This window comes from Sciurus carolinensis, chromosome 2, assembly GCF_902686445.1.
Source record: "Sciurus carolinensis chromosome 2, mSciCar1.2, whole genome shotgun sequence".
NCBI lineage: Eukaryota > Metazoa > Chordata > Mammalia > Rodentia > Sciuridae > Sciurus > Sciurus carolinensis.
In genome coordinates this window covers 155,198,726-155,215,288 of record NC_062214.1, presented here as the reverse complement: position 1 = coordinate 155,215,288, position 16,563 = coordinate 155,198,726, and the positions used below count along the sequence as shown (strand labels likewise).

The window sequence follows — 16,563 nt, the reverse complement described above, 5'->3', positions numbered from 1 at the left end:
CCCTGTCACAATTGGGACAAATGAATCTCTGTGACTAACTGACCTTTCTGTGGCTTTGGTGGGTTCCCGCTGTCTGGGATTTGCGGCTTCCTACAGTGGTGGCCCCGATCTTCAGTTGTGTTTGGAATCTGTCTAAACCACCCCAGCAATCTGTCTGCCCTCCACAACTGCTCTTTTGCTTTGTTTTCACTTCCCTTTCTCATTAATTTCCATTAGGAATTTTGGAGAAAGTTGTTTGAAGAGAAATTTAACTTTCCTAGTTTCTGACCTCATTCCTGTTTGGCAGCTTTCACACTGGCCAGGGCTACTTGGCATCATGAAAGAAGAATGGTGCATCCTAGCTGTAGCTTCACTAGAGGGAGGCTCTTATCACAAATCCAGAAATATCCTGGCTTCTTACAGTGATCTTCCCCTGGTTGTAGAGTCAAGGGGTGGCTGAGGAGATATCGAGAGAGGATAATTAATCTTACTGTAGTTTTTATTAGCAACTCCTTGGTAACTTACTCCCAAATAATAATAAAGTCAATTTCATGTCAAGTGCAGATAGCAGTTTCTACACTAAAATTGTCTGTTTTTATAGTTTTATAATATGTACTAGAGTAAGGTCAGCATGCTTACTGTGCAAATGTAGATGTAGGCCCAGTCGTCTGGTGTCTTTCCTTCCAGCAAGACTGCCAACCCACACCTTTCCCATAACATTTCTGGCACCTCTGAGACTGTAACAGTCTGTCCATATGTGAAAGGTGTAGTGGATGGCTTTCATATTAAAAAGTTTGTCAGGCCATATTAGGCTTAGACCTTAGGGGTTTTTTGTTCTTTGCAGTGGGAAGGATCAAATCCAGAGCCTCATGCCTTCTAGGCAAGTGCTGTAGCACTGAGCACACCTTCAGCCCCCTGGGCCTTGGTCTTAATGTGAATAGCCTTCTCGGGAAGACCATCCCACTGGCCATGGTTAATACTAAATGAGTTCTAGAGTGATCAGCAGTATCCTGGAATGAATGGTAACTTAGGGGTAGGAGGCAACAACAGTTTTGGTTATTTCCTTTTCTAGTGAAAGGAAACAGTCTTAAATAACTAAGCTTTCATGAAACAATACAAAGGACTTGATTATTAGTGTGGGGATTTGTCCTTACACTAAGAGGATTAAAACCGAAGAATAAAATGGAACACCAAACCAAAGACCCAAATGTTACTTTCAGATTTCGTAAAAACTTTGAATAAAGGGTCTGTTACACAGGAAAGTAGACTAAGATTTTTTCCAACTGCTTGTTTCTTGTTAGAAGTAAAAATATTTAGCAACTGAGGAGTAATAAAGCCTCATGTCTCAGCAAAACTTGTGCTCATTTTAATCTCATATGTGAAGTTTGTTATATGCTTGCCTTTAAATGAGTGACCTTTCAGTGCCAGTAAAGTCAAATATCAAAGAGTAAAACCTTAAGTAAAAGAAAATGCCAGAAGTGAGTTGATCTGGTTCAAGTCTAGTAGAATTCTAGAGTAAACTTGGTTTGAATAGAAATTCCTTTTGTTGCCCAAAAGCCATTGAACATATATTTGTTTTTTTTCCCTTAGAATAATTGAATGAATATAATTAAAGCTTGAATTTAGAATTTTAGTACCCTGGGGTAGCCAAGGCTAACCTGCTTATTGCACCTGCTGGGCCAGGGTGCTGTGCCAGCTACTGTGGCAGCTAGAGAGAAGTAGGATACCGCAGCACCCACGAGGAGGGTACACAGTGATGCCTGCTGTCACACATGGTCCCCAGCACGTGTGTGTGCATACACACACACACACACACACACACAAGCATGGAAAAATGTTTGCTTTGCTTTGGAGCTCCAGGTTCATAGCAGACTTGATGACAGTGACCTGGCAGTGACTTGGCAGGGTGGAAGAGACTCAGAGATGGAGGGATGAGCAGAATTCTAATGGGAATAAAGTTTTTCTAAGTAGCTTACTGCTTGAGCAAATGCAAAAGGTAGTTGCAGGGCACATTCCAGTGGGTAGGAACCAAGGATCACTGATGGAAGGAAGAGATTTAGCCAAGCATGATGGGGAGTTGGTAAAGATAGGGTGGGCATTAGATTACAGAGGGAACATTTTTCCTTGCTGGGGATTGAACCCAGGGTCTTTTTTTTTTTTTTTTTTTGTGGTGCTGGGGATTGAACCCAGGGCCTTGTGCGTGCCAGGCAGGCACTCTACCAACTGAGCTATATCCCCAGCCCCAGAGGGAACATTTTTTCTTTCTTTCCTCTCTATCATAAAGGTAGCATACTACTACCAGGCAAGGTGGCACATGCCTATGGTCCTAGCTACTTGGAAGGCTGAGGCAGGAGAATCACTTGAGCCCAAGAGTTCAAGACTAGTCTGGGCAATGTAGCAAGACTCCATCTCAAAATAAATTAATAAATAAACACACACAAACACACATACACACACACCACACTTTCCACTTAAATACAAATAAATGAGTAAAGGGAAAACTTTTTTAAAAAGCAATTTTAGTTGTAGATGGACACAATATCTTTATTTCATTTTTGTGTAGTGCTGAGATTCAAACCCAGTGCCTCACACATGCTAGGCAAAGCACTCTACCACTGAGCCACAACCCCAGTCCCACGGGAAAGCTTTTGTTTTTTATTTCCTTTCTTCAGAATTAAAGTTACAGCAATTTCTTTCACTATCCTTCAGGAAAATTTCTGTGCAAACACAAACATAGCCCTTTAACTAGCAAAACAACAACAAAGGAGATTATATGCTGTACTATTACTGCCTTTTTAAAAATTTAAAACACTTTGAATTTCTTGTGTATCTTTTCGTCTAACATGTCCAAGTTATTTTTAAGGACTGTATAACATTTCTTTGGTTGATTGATTCATTAAGTCAGTCTTTGCTCTTTGAGACTGTCAAAAACAGAAAAAGAAAATGCTTTGAACATATTTTTGTTTATTTTCTTTGCATACTTTGAATCTGCATCTAAGAGAAATTACTATGATGGACTTTTTGGGTTAAGGTAGTTGAAATGTTTGATATTGCCAAATTTCTCTCCATAGTATCATGCCAGCTTATACTCTGGTAATAGGTAGAGGGTGTGTTTCTCCACACTGTTATTAACACTGGGTTTCATCTTACTTTTAAATCTTTGCACATTGGTAAGTGAAAAACGACATCTATTGTTTTATTTGAACATCCCCTTCCCTCTCCCTCCATTCCTTCCTTCCCCTTCCTTTCTTCCTGTCTTTCCTTCCTTCTTTTCCTCCTCTCTCCCTCCTTCCCTCCTAGAACCTTGTACATGCTGAGCAAGCACTCCACCACTAAGCTGCATTCTCAGCTCATTTTGAATTTCTTTCATAGAGTGAAATTCAGAAAGTTCCTAATTTTTCATTTGGTTGCTTTTTTTTTTTTAATTACTGATATGCATAAGCTCTTTGAATGTTTACACATTTAGGTCAGGTGCCAGAAGTAATTTTTCCCAACCTTTCCATTTGTGTTTTGATTTTGCTTTATAGTATAATTTTTCCGTAAAGTAATTTAAAACTTTTCTATAGTTACCAGTTCTTTATTTTATTTTATTTGTGTGGCCTCATTTTTGTTGTTAAATCTGGAAGTATTCTGATCCAGGAACGGGGAGGGGCTCTCCTCTGTTGTTGGGTGCTCCGTGCCTCCTGTAGCACCTCACTTCTGCCCCTCCTCATGAGCCTTTTCTTCTTCCTGGACTATATGTCAAGCGCCTGGCTCCGCTGCCTCTCACCTCTGAGGGTCCTTGCATTTGTTCTTATGTGCTGCTGGAATGTTTTTGCTAGACTGTGGATTTAATCATGCTGTTCCTTTTGTGGCTTCTTATAGCTTTAAAGATAAAATTCAAACTGCAGAATAAGTGAGAAAACCCCAAAAGAATAGAAATCACAAGTCCAAATCAGAAATTCTCGGGGAGCCTAATTGATTGAGAGGATATATATTAATATCTAGGGATGAGATGATATGTAACTAAAAATATGCCTTACATTTAAAAATTTTTATGAATTTTTTTTTTAAGATAGGAGAGAATGGATTGCACTGAGTTAGAAAACCTCGATATACAACTAACCATTAGAAAAAGTCAAATTAGCCAGGTGTGGTGGCACATGCCTGTAATCCCAGTGGCTCAAGAGATTCCAGCAAGAGGATTGGAAGTTCAAAGCCAACCTCAGCAACTTAGTGAGGCCCTAAGCAACTTAGTGAGACCCTGTCTCAAAATACAAATTAAAAAAGGGCTGGGAATGTGTTTCAGTGGTTGAGTGCCCCTGGGTTCAGTCCCTGGTGCACAATTGGATGCAGTGGTACATACCTGTAATTCCAGCTACTCTGGAGTCTCAGGCAGAAGGATTATAAATTGGAGGACAACCTGGGTAACTCAGTGAGACCCTGTCTCAAATAAAATTAGGAAAAGAAAAAAAAAAAAAAAGGTGGGAGCTGGGCCAGCCCAAGTCAGTAATTTATTTAAAATGACCCCAAGGAGGTAGCTTTCTAGTCTCTGGCATGAAAAAGTTCACGTTCTCTGATGCACTTTTATCCAGGATTCAAAGAATCCCCACAAGTGAAGTCTTAGGAACATGAGTTCAAAAGTAAAAGAAAAGCCACAAATGTGCAAAGAGGGCAGATGCTGGAATTATCAGATACAGAATATAAAGCAAGTGTATTAAAAAGTAAGAGTATTGAAAGTTTGACCAAGCAATAAGAAATTTTCAGAGTTAGCCAGGCAAATCAGAAAAAGAACCAAATGTAACTGCTAGAAGTAAAGGGAAAATATGATAAATGATACCAAAGCCTAGTATGCTCATTGAATAGCAGAGTAGGCATAGATGAAAATATAGTGAACTGAAAGAAAGGTCTGAAAAAATTGCACAGAATACAATTCAGAGAGACAAGCAGAAAATATGAGATTGAATTTAACAGATGTAGGAGACAGTTGGAATTCTGAGATGTAACAGAGTAGATGAAATATTAGAAAAGATAATTCCTGGAAAAGTTTTCAGATCACTTGCAAAATCACTTCGTGAATCACTTTAGATTCAAGAAGGCTAGTAAATCCCAAATGAGAAAAATTTAAATCTATGCAGAGACAAAACCTGGTAAACTTCAGAGTACACATACTCAAATGTCATAAAAGTAGCCATGGAGAAAATATTGATTAGCTATGCAGTAATAGTGGTTAGACTGACCATTGGTTTGACAACGACAGTATTAAAAGGCAGATAACTGTTGGTGTCAAACAAGAATTCTGGGGCTGGGGAGATAGCTCACTTGGTAGAGTGCTTGCCTTGTAAGCACAAGGCCCTGGGTTTGATCCCCAGCACCTCCCCCCCCCAAAAAAAAAAAAAAAACACAAACAAGAATTCTGTTCCCAAAAAATAGCTCTTAACAAATTATCTTCCCAGGATGAGAACAAAATAAAGATTTTTTTTTTTAAATTCAGAAAAGGCATGTGAAATGGTGAAAAGGCATTATAAATTCATGGGCTGGGGAGATAGCTCAGTTGGTAGAGTGCTTCCCTTGTAAGCACAAGGCCCTGGGTTCAATCCCTAGCACTGCAAAAAAAAAAAAAAAAAAAAAAAAAAATTCAACACCTATTCCTTACTTTTTTTTTTTTTTTTTTTAAGGAAGATTATAATTTTCTTTTTCTTTTTTTTAAATTTTTTTAATTTTTTAATTTTTTTATTTTTTTTACGTTTACATAGGGTAATGATGTTTATTTTATTTTTCCCCTCCCCCCCACCCCTCCCACCCCTCTTTTCCCTCTACACAGTCCTTCTTTCCTTCATTCTTACCGCTCTCCTTAGCCTATCTATTCCTTACTTAAACTAGGAATAAAAAATTATAAGCTCTCTGAGCATAGGGAACATGTTCACTACATAATCATATAGTCATTCAAAAAAAAATGCATGAACAATCCTCTTGTTATCCCCAACTCTCTACCAGAGATGCGAGACACCATGCATGATAATAAAGTATTAGAGACATCCCTATTAAAGTGTGGAGCAAAACAGATGCCCAGTGTTAACACTTTTCTAATATTACACCTGAAATTCTACTCAAGGAAAAAAAAATGAGAAAGACATTCTTAACTTTTGAAATTAGTGTAACAAATTAATCACCTGAAAACCCATCAGAAGTTATATATATAGAAATTTGACCCAGTAAGAAATATGACATAGCTCCTAGGTAGGAGCTTGAAAACCACCCTTTCTCAGATTTGTGTTCCAAGTGATATAGTTATATTCCTTAGATATTGTATTCCTACTGGGGACATGAAGGATGGTCCCCAAATTCATGACTAAAGCATCAAAGTTTAAAGAAAACATTCTCATTGTGAATTGTTCACCTCAAATGGGTTAATCACATTGCCATATTTGCATTTCATGACTAGACAGGGAAGAATTCATCACCTGAACAGATTGTGTTGTAATATCAGGAGTTTTTTATTTGGGGGGAGGTTAATCATACAAAGTACTTACATAAACCTATCTTATGAAGAGATGTCTGAAAGAAATGAAATCCATCCTAATCTGATTACATTAACAGATTTAGTTGGTGTTGTAGTTGACCTGATTTTTTTTTTAAATATATCTGGGGATTGAACCACTTAACCATTGAGCCACACTGAGCCACATCCAAGTCCCCCACCCCATTTTTTTTCCCCCAGTTTGAGACAGAGTCTCACTAAGTTGCTTAGGACCTTGCTAGGTTGCTAAGGCTGATCTCAAACCTGAAATCCTCCTGCCTCAGCTACTGAGTCACTGGGATTATAGGCATGCACCACCATGGCCAGCTAATTGGCCTGATATTAATTAATGAATAGTCTTTTATTTTTGACTTGATCTTTAAGCTCTGATAGAACAATATGATTAATTGGAACACTTGAGACTTAGCCTAAAATTGATGACTTGGGACTTCTAAAATTTTGTAGTTCAGGGGCTGGGGTTGTGGCTCAGTGGAAGAGTGCGTGCCTAGCACATGAGGCACTGGGTTCTATCCTTAGCACCACATAAAAATAAATAAATAAATAAAGTTATTGCGTCTATCTACAACTAAAAAATTTTTTTGCAGCTCATCTTTGTGTTTTTTCTAAGTAAACGTTATACTTGGAGACTCATTAGTCCCCTTCCCCCCATCATTTAGGGACATAAGAAAGCCCCACTGTGTGTAGTGTGATTGTGGTATCCGTGGGACCGCGTCTCAGGTGGAACTTGTTTCATGGTAAAAATCATTATCCCCTGTCCACACCCAGCTATTACTTCAACAGAGTCCTTTTAGTCTTGGGAGGTAGACTTAGCAGTTTCACTTCAAGTAAGGTATGATTAACTAAAACAATTCCTTCTTTTTTAGGATCGTAGAAATCTATAGTAGAAGACTGCAAGGTAAACTTTTATGATCTTTATTTACAGAAAACTTTTTTTATTTCAAAAAAGTATCTTTATTGTATTCAAAGTGTAATAAATGTAACAAAAATTAAAACCTCATAGGAAGATAAAAGACAATGTCTGTTTCAAGACAGAAATCACTGTTGTGTTTGCACATTCCTTCACGTTTCCATGCATATGCCAGTGTTTTCAAATCAGTTTATTTGTGTCATATTCAAACAAAAGTGGTCCAATATTATATATAATTGGCCTTGCTTTCTTTTTTCCCTTCATTTAACGAACCTTAAACAGTTTTTCCACATACATGCTCATTCATTTCCACATATATTCCTCATTCATTTTGGTGGCTGCTTAGACTTCCATTGTATTCCATGGCTTGATTTAGCCAGTCCCCTCTCTGATAGATATTTGGGGATTTTTGTCAGTTTTCCGATGAATGCAGTGCTTCAGTGAACACTTTCATATGTATTCAAAGATGCGTTGTTTTAGACAGCACAGTATTTAGGTTAAATGGGTTGGTTTTCAACAATTCAGTAATTAGCCCCTTTGTTATTAGTGTTGCAAGCTGTTTATCTGCTCCACTTTACTTCTGTGGAGTTGCTTGTTAACCAATATTCTGTTGGTTTTCCTGCAAGTGTTAGGAGCTAGTTGCCTTTCTAATCGCTCCCCTGCAGAGATGCTGGAGGGCTCCCAGGGTTCTCTTCAGCACCTACAGTGCAGGTGAGGGAACTGAACCAGGGCCTCAGCATGGCTCGGTAGTAGAAAAAGCAAACCGGAAAAAGCTGTTGTCATGGCTCTTAAATATTTCAGAAGTCTGCTTTTTAAGATTTCGAATATTCTAGAGAAAAATAAACCTAACCGTTTGTGTTTGACTCTTAAACTGAGCTCTTTGTCCCCTTCACAGTTCAAGAACGTCTCACAAAACAAATTGCAGTGGCAATCACAGAAGCCTTGCAACCTGCAGGAGTTGGGGTAGTGGTTGAAGCAACGTAAGTCTGCACCTGCCTTTGATAATGTCACAGTGGTATGCAAAAATTGATCTTGACATTTAGTGCTGCTTGGTTTTCCTAGCACCGAGTGATGCCAGACAGTTGCCATTGCTAGCTTTTATCTCTGGGCCTAACCCTTCACCCTCTTTGGATCACTGTGTTGCTGATACAAGAACCAGGGTATGGGAGCGGTTTTATTTTGGGGAGTGGATGAGGGTTGTGGAAGTGCAGGGTGTCATAAGCATATTGTAGAGATTTGTTTTATGCTCTCTCTCTCTCTCTCTCTCTTTTAGCTTTTTGTTGATTCAAGTAATTTTTCTAATATTTTACCACACATCTAAAAGAGAAAAAGCTAAGAATTGGTACAAAAGACAACTGAAGATAATTCTTTTTAAAGAGAAAAGAAATGTCTAATTGTTTTTAAAGTTTTGTGGTTTTTTTTTTTACTGATACATAAAAACAAAAATAGTACCTATCTGTGGGATACCAAATGATATTTTGATACATGTGTACATGCTGTCATATGTAAGTCAGGTAAAACAAATCTGTCTCCCCAAATATTCACTTTCTTTTCTTATTTTTATGGTGCTGGGGATTGAACTCAGAGCCTTGTGCATGTGAGGCAAGCACTCTACCAACTGAGCTATATCCCTAGCCCATCCCCAAATATTTATTGCTTCTTTGTGGTAAAAACTTTCAAACTCTTTATCTAGCTTTTTATAATCTGTAGTACATTATTTTCACCTATCGTCACCCTACTGTACACAGACAGGACTGTGGACCTCTTGCTACTGTTGAACCTCAGCTTAGTGCCCCCTGAGGAGCCCCTCTCCGCCCTCCCTCCGGCTTCCCTCCCGGGCCTGGAGTACCGCCAATCTATGCCCAACTTCTGTGAGATCCGCTTTTTTTTTGCCTTTCGCACGTGAGTGAAAGCATGCAGCCCTTGTCTCTCTGAGCCTGGCTTATCTCACGTCACATAATGATCTCCAGATGCAGACACTTCTTTAAGTTAGAGTGAATTATGAGAATTGCACCCGCAGCGTGGGCAGTTTCAGCCATTTGATGCCCTGCCCTGACCTCTGTTCAGTGTACATGATGTGGCTCCAGCCGCTTGCTCAGACCCACTGGCCTGTTACCTGGGTTCTGCCTGGTGGGATGCGCATGCTCGCGTAGTTCTCTAAACGCCTGAGCTAGTTCAGCACTGCTTTGGTCTCTGAAGACCCTTTCTATTATGTTCACCCATAAAGAAAATTCCATTTTCTCTGCTCTTGTCCGGTGTATCAAGGATTCAACCACTGATAAGAATAAAAACTACACAACTTTAAAAACTTCAAAAAAAAAAAAAAAGTTTGAGGCACCATTTGCCTCAGAAGGGTCACTGAGCTGAGATTAATCTTTTGACCTGCTTTTTATTTTAAAAATCAAACCAGGACAACCAGCTCCTTAAAGCCACCTTCGTTGTCTTGTTTTGTAGACACATGTGTATGGTAATGCGAGGGGTGCAGAAAATGAACAGCAAAACTGTGACCAGTACAATGCTGGGTGTGTTCCGGGAAGACCCCAAGACGCGGGAGGAGTTTCTCACTCTCATTCGGAGCTGAACTTGAGCGAGCGAGGCCCGGCCCAGGTTCTGCCGTCAGTGGCGTTGTCTTCATTGTACCTCCCCTTTTCAGTTGTTACAGATGTTAACTTTATTTCTTGTCACTAATTGTATTTAAAATTATTTATAAAGTCAAATTAAAGATGATTCACACAGGGGCGAGCCCTGCGCTTTCTTCCTGCCACCTTTGAGGGGCAGTGTCTGAGGTGAACTGCCAGTAGCCTAAGTCACATGCACAAACCACTGCCATTCAGATAACCCGAGGGTGCAGGGGAGGAGGAGAGTGTATGTGTGGAGTTGAAATCCTGCCGTGATCTGTCTCATCAGCATGGGAGAATCCGTCATGGGAGAAACTTATGGCCAATATGTTCCTTTTTCCTCTGCCACAGAAATGGTATAATGCAAACGTGCTCTAATAATTTATGAACAGTGTGTAGCATTGCTCTGTGAATTCAAAGTCCAGCAGCTCCATTTCGATCATGTTTATTCACTTGTGACATTTTGTTTTTACATATTTATCAATTATCCATTTTTAACATTTGTCACCAAGGGAAGGTGGTGGAATATCTGTTTTTTAATTTTACTGTGAGTTTAAAAGGCACATTTCTACCTTCTTTCTTAATTCAAGTACAGGGAATCGGTTCCTGGAGTTGTTTACGAGTTATTCTCATGTCAACATACAGGGATTTAGACATTTAATTCTCTGTGCCTTGATGAGAATATCACACCAGTTTAGAGTGTAGATACTTTTACCTTTTTTTAAAAGCCATTATTTTATAAGTCTTAGTACTGACACTGCAAATAACTAGTCCCACAGCTGTCTCTTTAGAAGTTTCTTGGGAGTTTACTTTGTATGTTCCATGTAGATGCCTTCAAACATTTTTATTTTGATCTTATGAAATATTTTTCTAAAGATTTCTAGAAACTTTTCAGAGTGCTCATCTTTGTCAGGTCTAAAGAACCCTAGCTTCCATAAGCCCGAAAGAGTGCAGATGAACTGAGCGTGGCCCCTGGAAGCTGCGCCACTATCCTCACAAAGCTGTGCTGTCTGTGTTTGTGAAAATGCGCTGAGAGCTCTGGTCTTGTTTTCCTTTCGGTCCACGTGGGTCTTGGGTCTTGTCCTCAGTGTGACTCTGTTCAGGTGGTGTAGATCTTTCAGTCCAGAAAGCTGTTGCCTTATTACCATTTATATTAAATTTTATTCCACTGGGGCAGTGTGGGCCAAATTTAAACAAAAACCCCTAACTCCCCCACAAAAACAGCACAGTTACTCTACAGAGAAGTCTCTTATTTGGTCAGCATAGTGCTCTTCAGATTAATCCCATACCTGAAAAAAAATTAACTATGTTGCTTACTTGAACTGTGATCATCCTTTCTCTGCCACTTAGATGCCATTTAGCTTATAATGGAGCAAGATGGAAGAGGTTTCTTTCTTTTCTTTTTCTTCTTTTTTTAAAAATCTCTACTACTTTCCCCTGGTCTTTTATTGTATTTGGAGTACAATGGCGGTTGATTTTTGAGTTCCATGTTAAAGCTAATTTGGAATCAACATTAACCTGCTTAATATTTAGACATTCCTGGATAGAATTCCAACTCATGTTTGGTATTTTAAAGTAAAATCAAGTGTGACTTGAAGGACCAAAGAAATTGTTAGCTATAAATTCATCTTTGTAGGGCTAGGGATATAGCTCAGTGGGAGAGCACTTGCCTACCATGTGCAAGGCCCTGGGTTCAATCCCCAACACTGCAAATAAATAAATCAATAATCGTTTTTGGAGATCATTTTTATTCCTTTGGAGTTACTTTGTCCTGACATTCCCTAGAAGTGTTCTTAGAAAGTGTGTTGTATCCATAGGTAAATTGTCTCATTGGTAAATGCAAAGTAATGATCTTGTCTGTTTTACTCTGGTCTGTAGTACTTCAAAATTACTTTTTCATATTCATGATACTGAATCTATTTGGGGGGGATTTTTAAGAATTTGATGCATTTAAATATACTGTTCAGTTACATTGTTTGAATTTTATGTATGTGTATTCCTGACATTGGTTCTATTTAAATTATTAAAGTGTTCTAACTTTGTCTTGTGAAAGTTTCTTTTTTTCAACCACCAGTATAAACATCACCTATCTATTAATCTGATTATCTTAATTCTGTTTTAGCTACAATGCCCATCATCAGGGCTTCTCTTTTTCATTAAACCATTAGACGATACATCTCAAGTGACCCTAGGCTCTGACAGTGTCTCTGATATTTGCTGGTGTTACTAACTTCAGTAGGAAGTGGGGGTCCCAGCTGAGTCAGGAATCTGAATGACCCTCATGTCCCTCTGCTGTCCTAGTCCTAAGTTTAAGACTGTAGCCTTGTGGGATCCAGCATTGCTTCCTGTGTGGGAGCTGTTGAGGAAGGATCAGGCTGGGTAGAGAGGCAGGCAGGCAGGGAGTGGAGGAAGGTTTCCTTCCTTCTAGGAAGAGCCTGACTTGGGCGAAAACTGCAGTTAGGTAGTAAGGATTTTATTGCCGTCTTCCTGCCCTGCACCCAGTGACCTCATTCCTTCTTGCTGGTGGTCTTCTCTACATCCCCTCTCCCCTGGGCAGTGGCCCCTGCCCTCACTGGTTACCAGTGTCTCGGTGCTGGACACTAGAGTGGCCTGCTGCTCCTTGTAGGATCCCATAGACGGTGGGTAATGGATCTCATAATGGAGTGTCTACTGATAAAACATTCCTTAAACTACAACTCAAAAAGTGTCAAAATAGTGAGCTGCTCATCGGAACAGGAGTGGCTGTTCTGTCTTCTCACATATTGATTGGTCAAGTTCCTCGTTTGTCAGCCAAGGATTTTAAAGGCTTTCCATCAACACAGAACACCTGGATTCACCACGATGGACAAAGTTCCTTTGGTGAGGCTAAGGAGTCTCAGTAGACAAGTTCAAGGTACCAGTACCTGATTATCCCACCCCTTCCAGAGACACTTGCTTTATTTTTAGTTTAATTGTTATCATGTAAAATAAAATACGTATAGCAGTAGAGAACCAGTATATGAACCCCATGCTCTTATCACCCAGCTTCAAGAAGTCTCAATTCATAGCCATCGTTTTTCCTCAATATCTTCATCCCCGCTGGATTATTAGAAAGCAATTCCCAGGCATCAATTCATTCGTAAATATTTCATATTATTAAATGAAGTGGAATCAGGGGAAGAATTCCATAACCAAATGCCATTCATTACCACACATAGAAAAAATTAGTTCTTTAATATCAAATATCCTGTGTTTAATTTTTTCCCCCACTGTGGCTCATAATCTTTTTTAGTAATTTATTTGAATCAAGGTATAATGAGGTTCATATATTGCCATTGGTTAGCCTGTTTCTTAAGTCTCTTAAGAATTTTATAAAATTAAAAAAAAAAAGAATCTTATAGACTTTCTTCCTGGCTCCTCCCTTCATATTATCCTTAGTTTTTTTTTTTTTTTTTGCTTTTTTTTTGTTTTGTTTTGTTTCTTTTGTTTTCCCTGAAACATGTCCATTGCCAGAATGTCTGTAGCTGTCCAAATGAAGTGGTACTGCAGCCACTGAGCTAGCCCAGGTGGGGTCTGGTTCTGTCTGGCCTTTAGCCTGGACTTAGCTTTTCTTTGGAACCAGGTATTCCCCAGGTATGAAACAGAGTTCATTCTTTTTTCTGGGTCTGTTCTTTTGGGGCAGGCTGTTTTAAAACATCTACCACATGCTTCTTTGGCTTCAGCTTAGAGGGTAACTTGGCTGCTGAGATTTTGGTTAAACCAGTGGAAAGGTTATTATAGAACTGGAAATGATGAATCCTAGAAGACTTGACATCACTTTGAGGGCCTATTCTTGGGGAATTCCAAGATGCTGGTTGAATGGTAGGAATGCTTGGGTTTTTACACCTCTGACTTGTTCTGTTACATTTTCATGACCCTTTGAGTAAGAAAATAGGGTTCTGGTTGACGTGGGGTGGGGAGGAAGTGACATCCCAAGTCTTGTATTTAAGCAGCTTATTATTTTTTTTCTTTTTTTATTCCTCCCAGCTGGGCAGCTATGACTTGGCAAGTCTTGGTAGGGTAGTCCTAATACATCTATCTGCTTTTCCTCTCATTTCCACATTCTACTGTTTGCTTTGAGCAATGTGTCCACAACTCTGACCTTTTGAGAAATCCTTTAGCTTCTGGAACTGACTGTGCTGCCCAGAGGAATGTGGCATGACTGTTGGTGAGCTTTGAGAAGCCTGGATTCATGGAGTCCCATGATGAAATGCCAGGGCATGTTGAAAACTTCCTTGGGCTATTGATTTTCTCCTGACTTTAAGATGGGAGTTTCTTTTCTCTCTTCCTGAATCCTCTCACATTTGGAAATGTGCTGAACAAATAGACAAATGAACTGCACCTCTCCCCAATTTGTCTTATTGTGGGTTTTCCTACTATATGAGTGATGATACTGATTTTTATAGTCATGTTTTATCTTGACTGGTAAATTTCTTTATGGAGATTTTTCTCCTTGCAGGGCCATTTGACTTCTAAAACAGGATAAACTGAATAGAAAAAAAAAAAAAGCTAGTAAATAAAAATCAGCTTAAAATCCTTCTGAGTAGCAGGGACAGAATTTTTTTTTACTGGTCATTTAGGAAGTGCCTCTAACCAAGGGCAACTAATTCCAGGTATTTCTGAAAGTCAATTTGCCTTTGAGCAAGGAGCATGTGAACTTGAAGTCCTTATTGAAATCTTTTTTGACCACTTCTTGCTCAACAGTTGTCATTACCACCTCTTTCTGAAGTGAATCAAGTATTTGAAGTATTTATTTCCCCTTCAAATTTGAAAGTGAGCTTTGCTGGGTATAATAATTTTGGCTGGCACTTTTTTCTTTTAGGACTTAGATTATGTCATTCCAGGTCCTCCTGATCTTAGGGTCTAGACTGATAAATCAAAAGTGAGCCTTTTTGGTTTGCCTTGAAAAGTGACCTCATGTTTCTTTCTTGCAGCTTTTAATATTCTTTCCTTATTTTCTGTGTTAGGCATTTTGATCATGATATGTTTCGGCAAGCTTCTCATTTGACTAGGTCTATTTGGGGCCCTGTATGCCTCTGGTATGTGGATGTCTATGTTGTTTCTGATATGGGAAAAGTTTTCTATAACTATATCATTGAAAATGCTCTTCATGCCTTTAGTTTGTATCTCCTTGTTCTCTTCTATCCCAGTGATTCTCAGGTTCAGTCTTTTAGTTTTGTCCCAGAGTTCTTATATATTCCAGTCTTTTAGTTCACTGAACATTTTGATAATCAGTTTTTTATAATCTTTCTCTGGATTTTTGTCAACCTCACTATTAGTGGGATCCTTTCTTGGGGATTGTGGATTTTGGGGGAGTTTTCTCATGTGTGCAGAAGTCTTAGGACTTGCTCATCAATTGAGGTGGATTCCCCTCTTTTTTTTTTGCATATGTCCTTTTCTGTATAATTATCTTATTTGTTCTGGGACTTCTCTGTATGAGTAGATGTCAAGGGGTGAGACCTGAGTTCCCCCTCTGATTGTTCTTCCTTGGGTCTTTCTTGTTGGTTTGGGACTTTTGCCTCCTCTCAATTCCCAAATTCCCAAATTCTCAAAAGAAAATGCTAGGTAAAAATAATTGTATTTTAAAAATGCTAAATTTAAAAGAAAAAGAAATGTGTGTGTCTATATGTCCTTGAACCATTCAGCACAGCTAGAATTCATGCACACACACACACACTCCCATACACAGAAAGAATAAAAAATAAACTGGGTGGGCTGGCCTACTCCTTTAATCCCAGCAGCTTGGGAGGCTGAGGCAGGATTATGAATTCAAAGCCAGCCTCAGCAACACAGTGAGGCCCTAAGCAATTCAGCAAGATCTATCTCTAAATAGAATATATAAAAAGGCTGGGGATGTGGTTGAGTGTCCCTGGGTTCAATCCCCAGTATCAAAAAATAAAATAAAATAATAAAAATAAATTTAAAAAATGTTAATGAAGAAAAAAGGAACCCTCTCCACCAAGGTGGTCAAAATAGTTGACCAGATTGGGTTGTTTCTTTCTATGTTCAGTAGTCTTTATTTCCAATTCTTCTTAAGTTCACTGATAAAGCAAGGCATGGGGTTGTTAAGCCCTTCCTGTTTTTTGTTGGTTTCTGAGCTGCCAGTGCAGTGGCCTAAGATTCAAGCTGATTGATACAAGACTCAGTTTTCCTTCTCATCAGTGTGAGGTAGGATGGGTTAGGAAGTTCTATCAGTTGGTGTTTTGTCCATTTGCATCAGTTTGGTGCACTCCCAGGGTCCTGCTTCTGCAGTGTTCTGTGAGGGGAGTTCCAGAAGGAGGCACTTAGTTTTAATCAGGTCTCAGGGGCTTTGTTGAGTGGAGCCTTCTTTGGAGAGAATGGAATGACCACCTCTAGGGCAAGACCATATCCTATCTGTGATGTGGGTCAGGTTCTCAGGGGCCTCCCAAGAAATCCAATTGTGAGGTGAAGGGTGATACTCCACTCACTGCTTCCTGGGCTTAGTTCCTGAGTGTATTCACCCCCACCTGCTCAGACACCTGGTCCACTTCAGCTGGTCT

At 39.3% G+C, this 16,563-nt stretch overlaps 1 protein-coding gene across 1 annotated transcript in view; it reads left to right on the top strand.

The window, feature by feature from the left end:
• The window catches only part of Gch1 (GTP cyclohydrolase 1), a 40,123-nt gene extending 29,982 nt beyond the window's left edge, over nt 1-10,141 (top strand). The window contains exons 4-6 of the mRNA XM_047540845.1: nt 7,363-7,394; nt 8,302-8,386; nt 9,861-10,141. Coding sequence (XP_047396801.1) covers nt 7,363-7,394; nt 8,302-8,386; nt 9,861-9,987 — 244 coding nt within the window. The 3' untranslated portion in view covers nt 9,988-10,141. The remainder of the gene's footprint in view (nt 1-7,362; nt 7,395-8,301; nt 8,387-9,860) is intronic.
• The last annotated feature ends 6,422 nt before the right edge of the window (nt 10,142-16,563 follow it).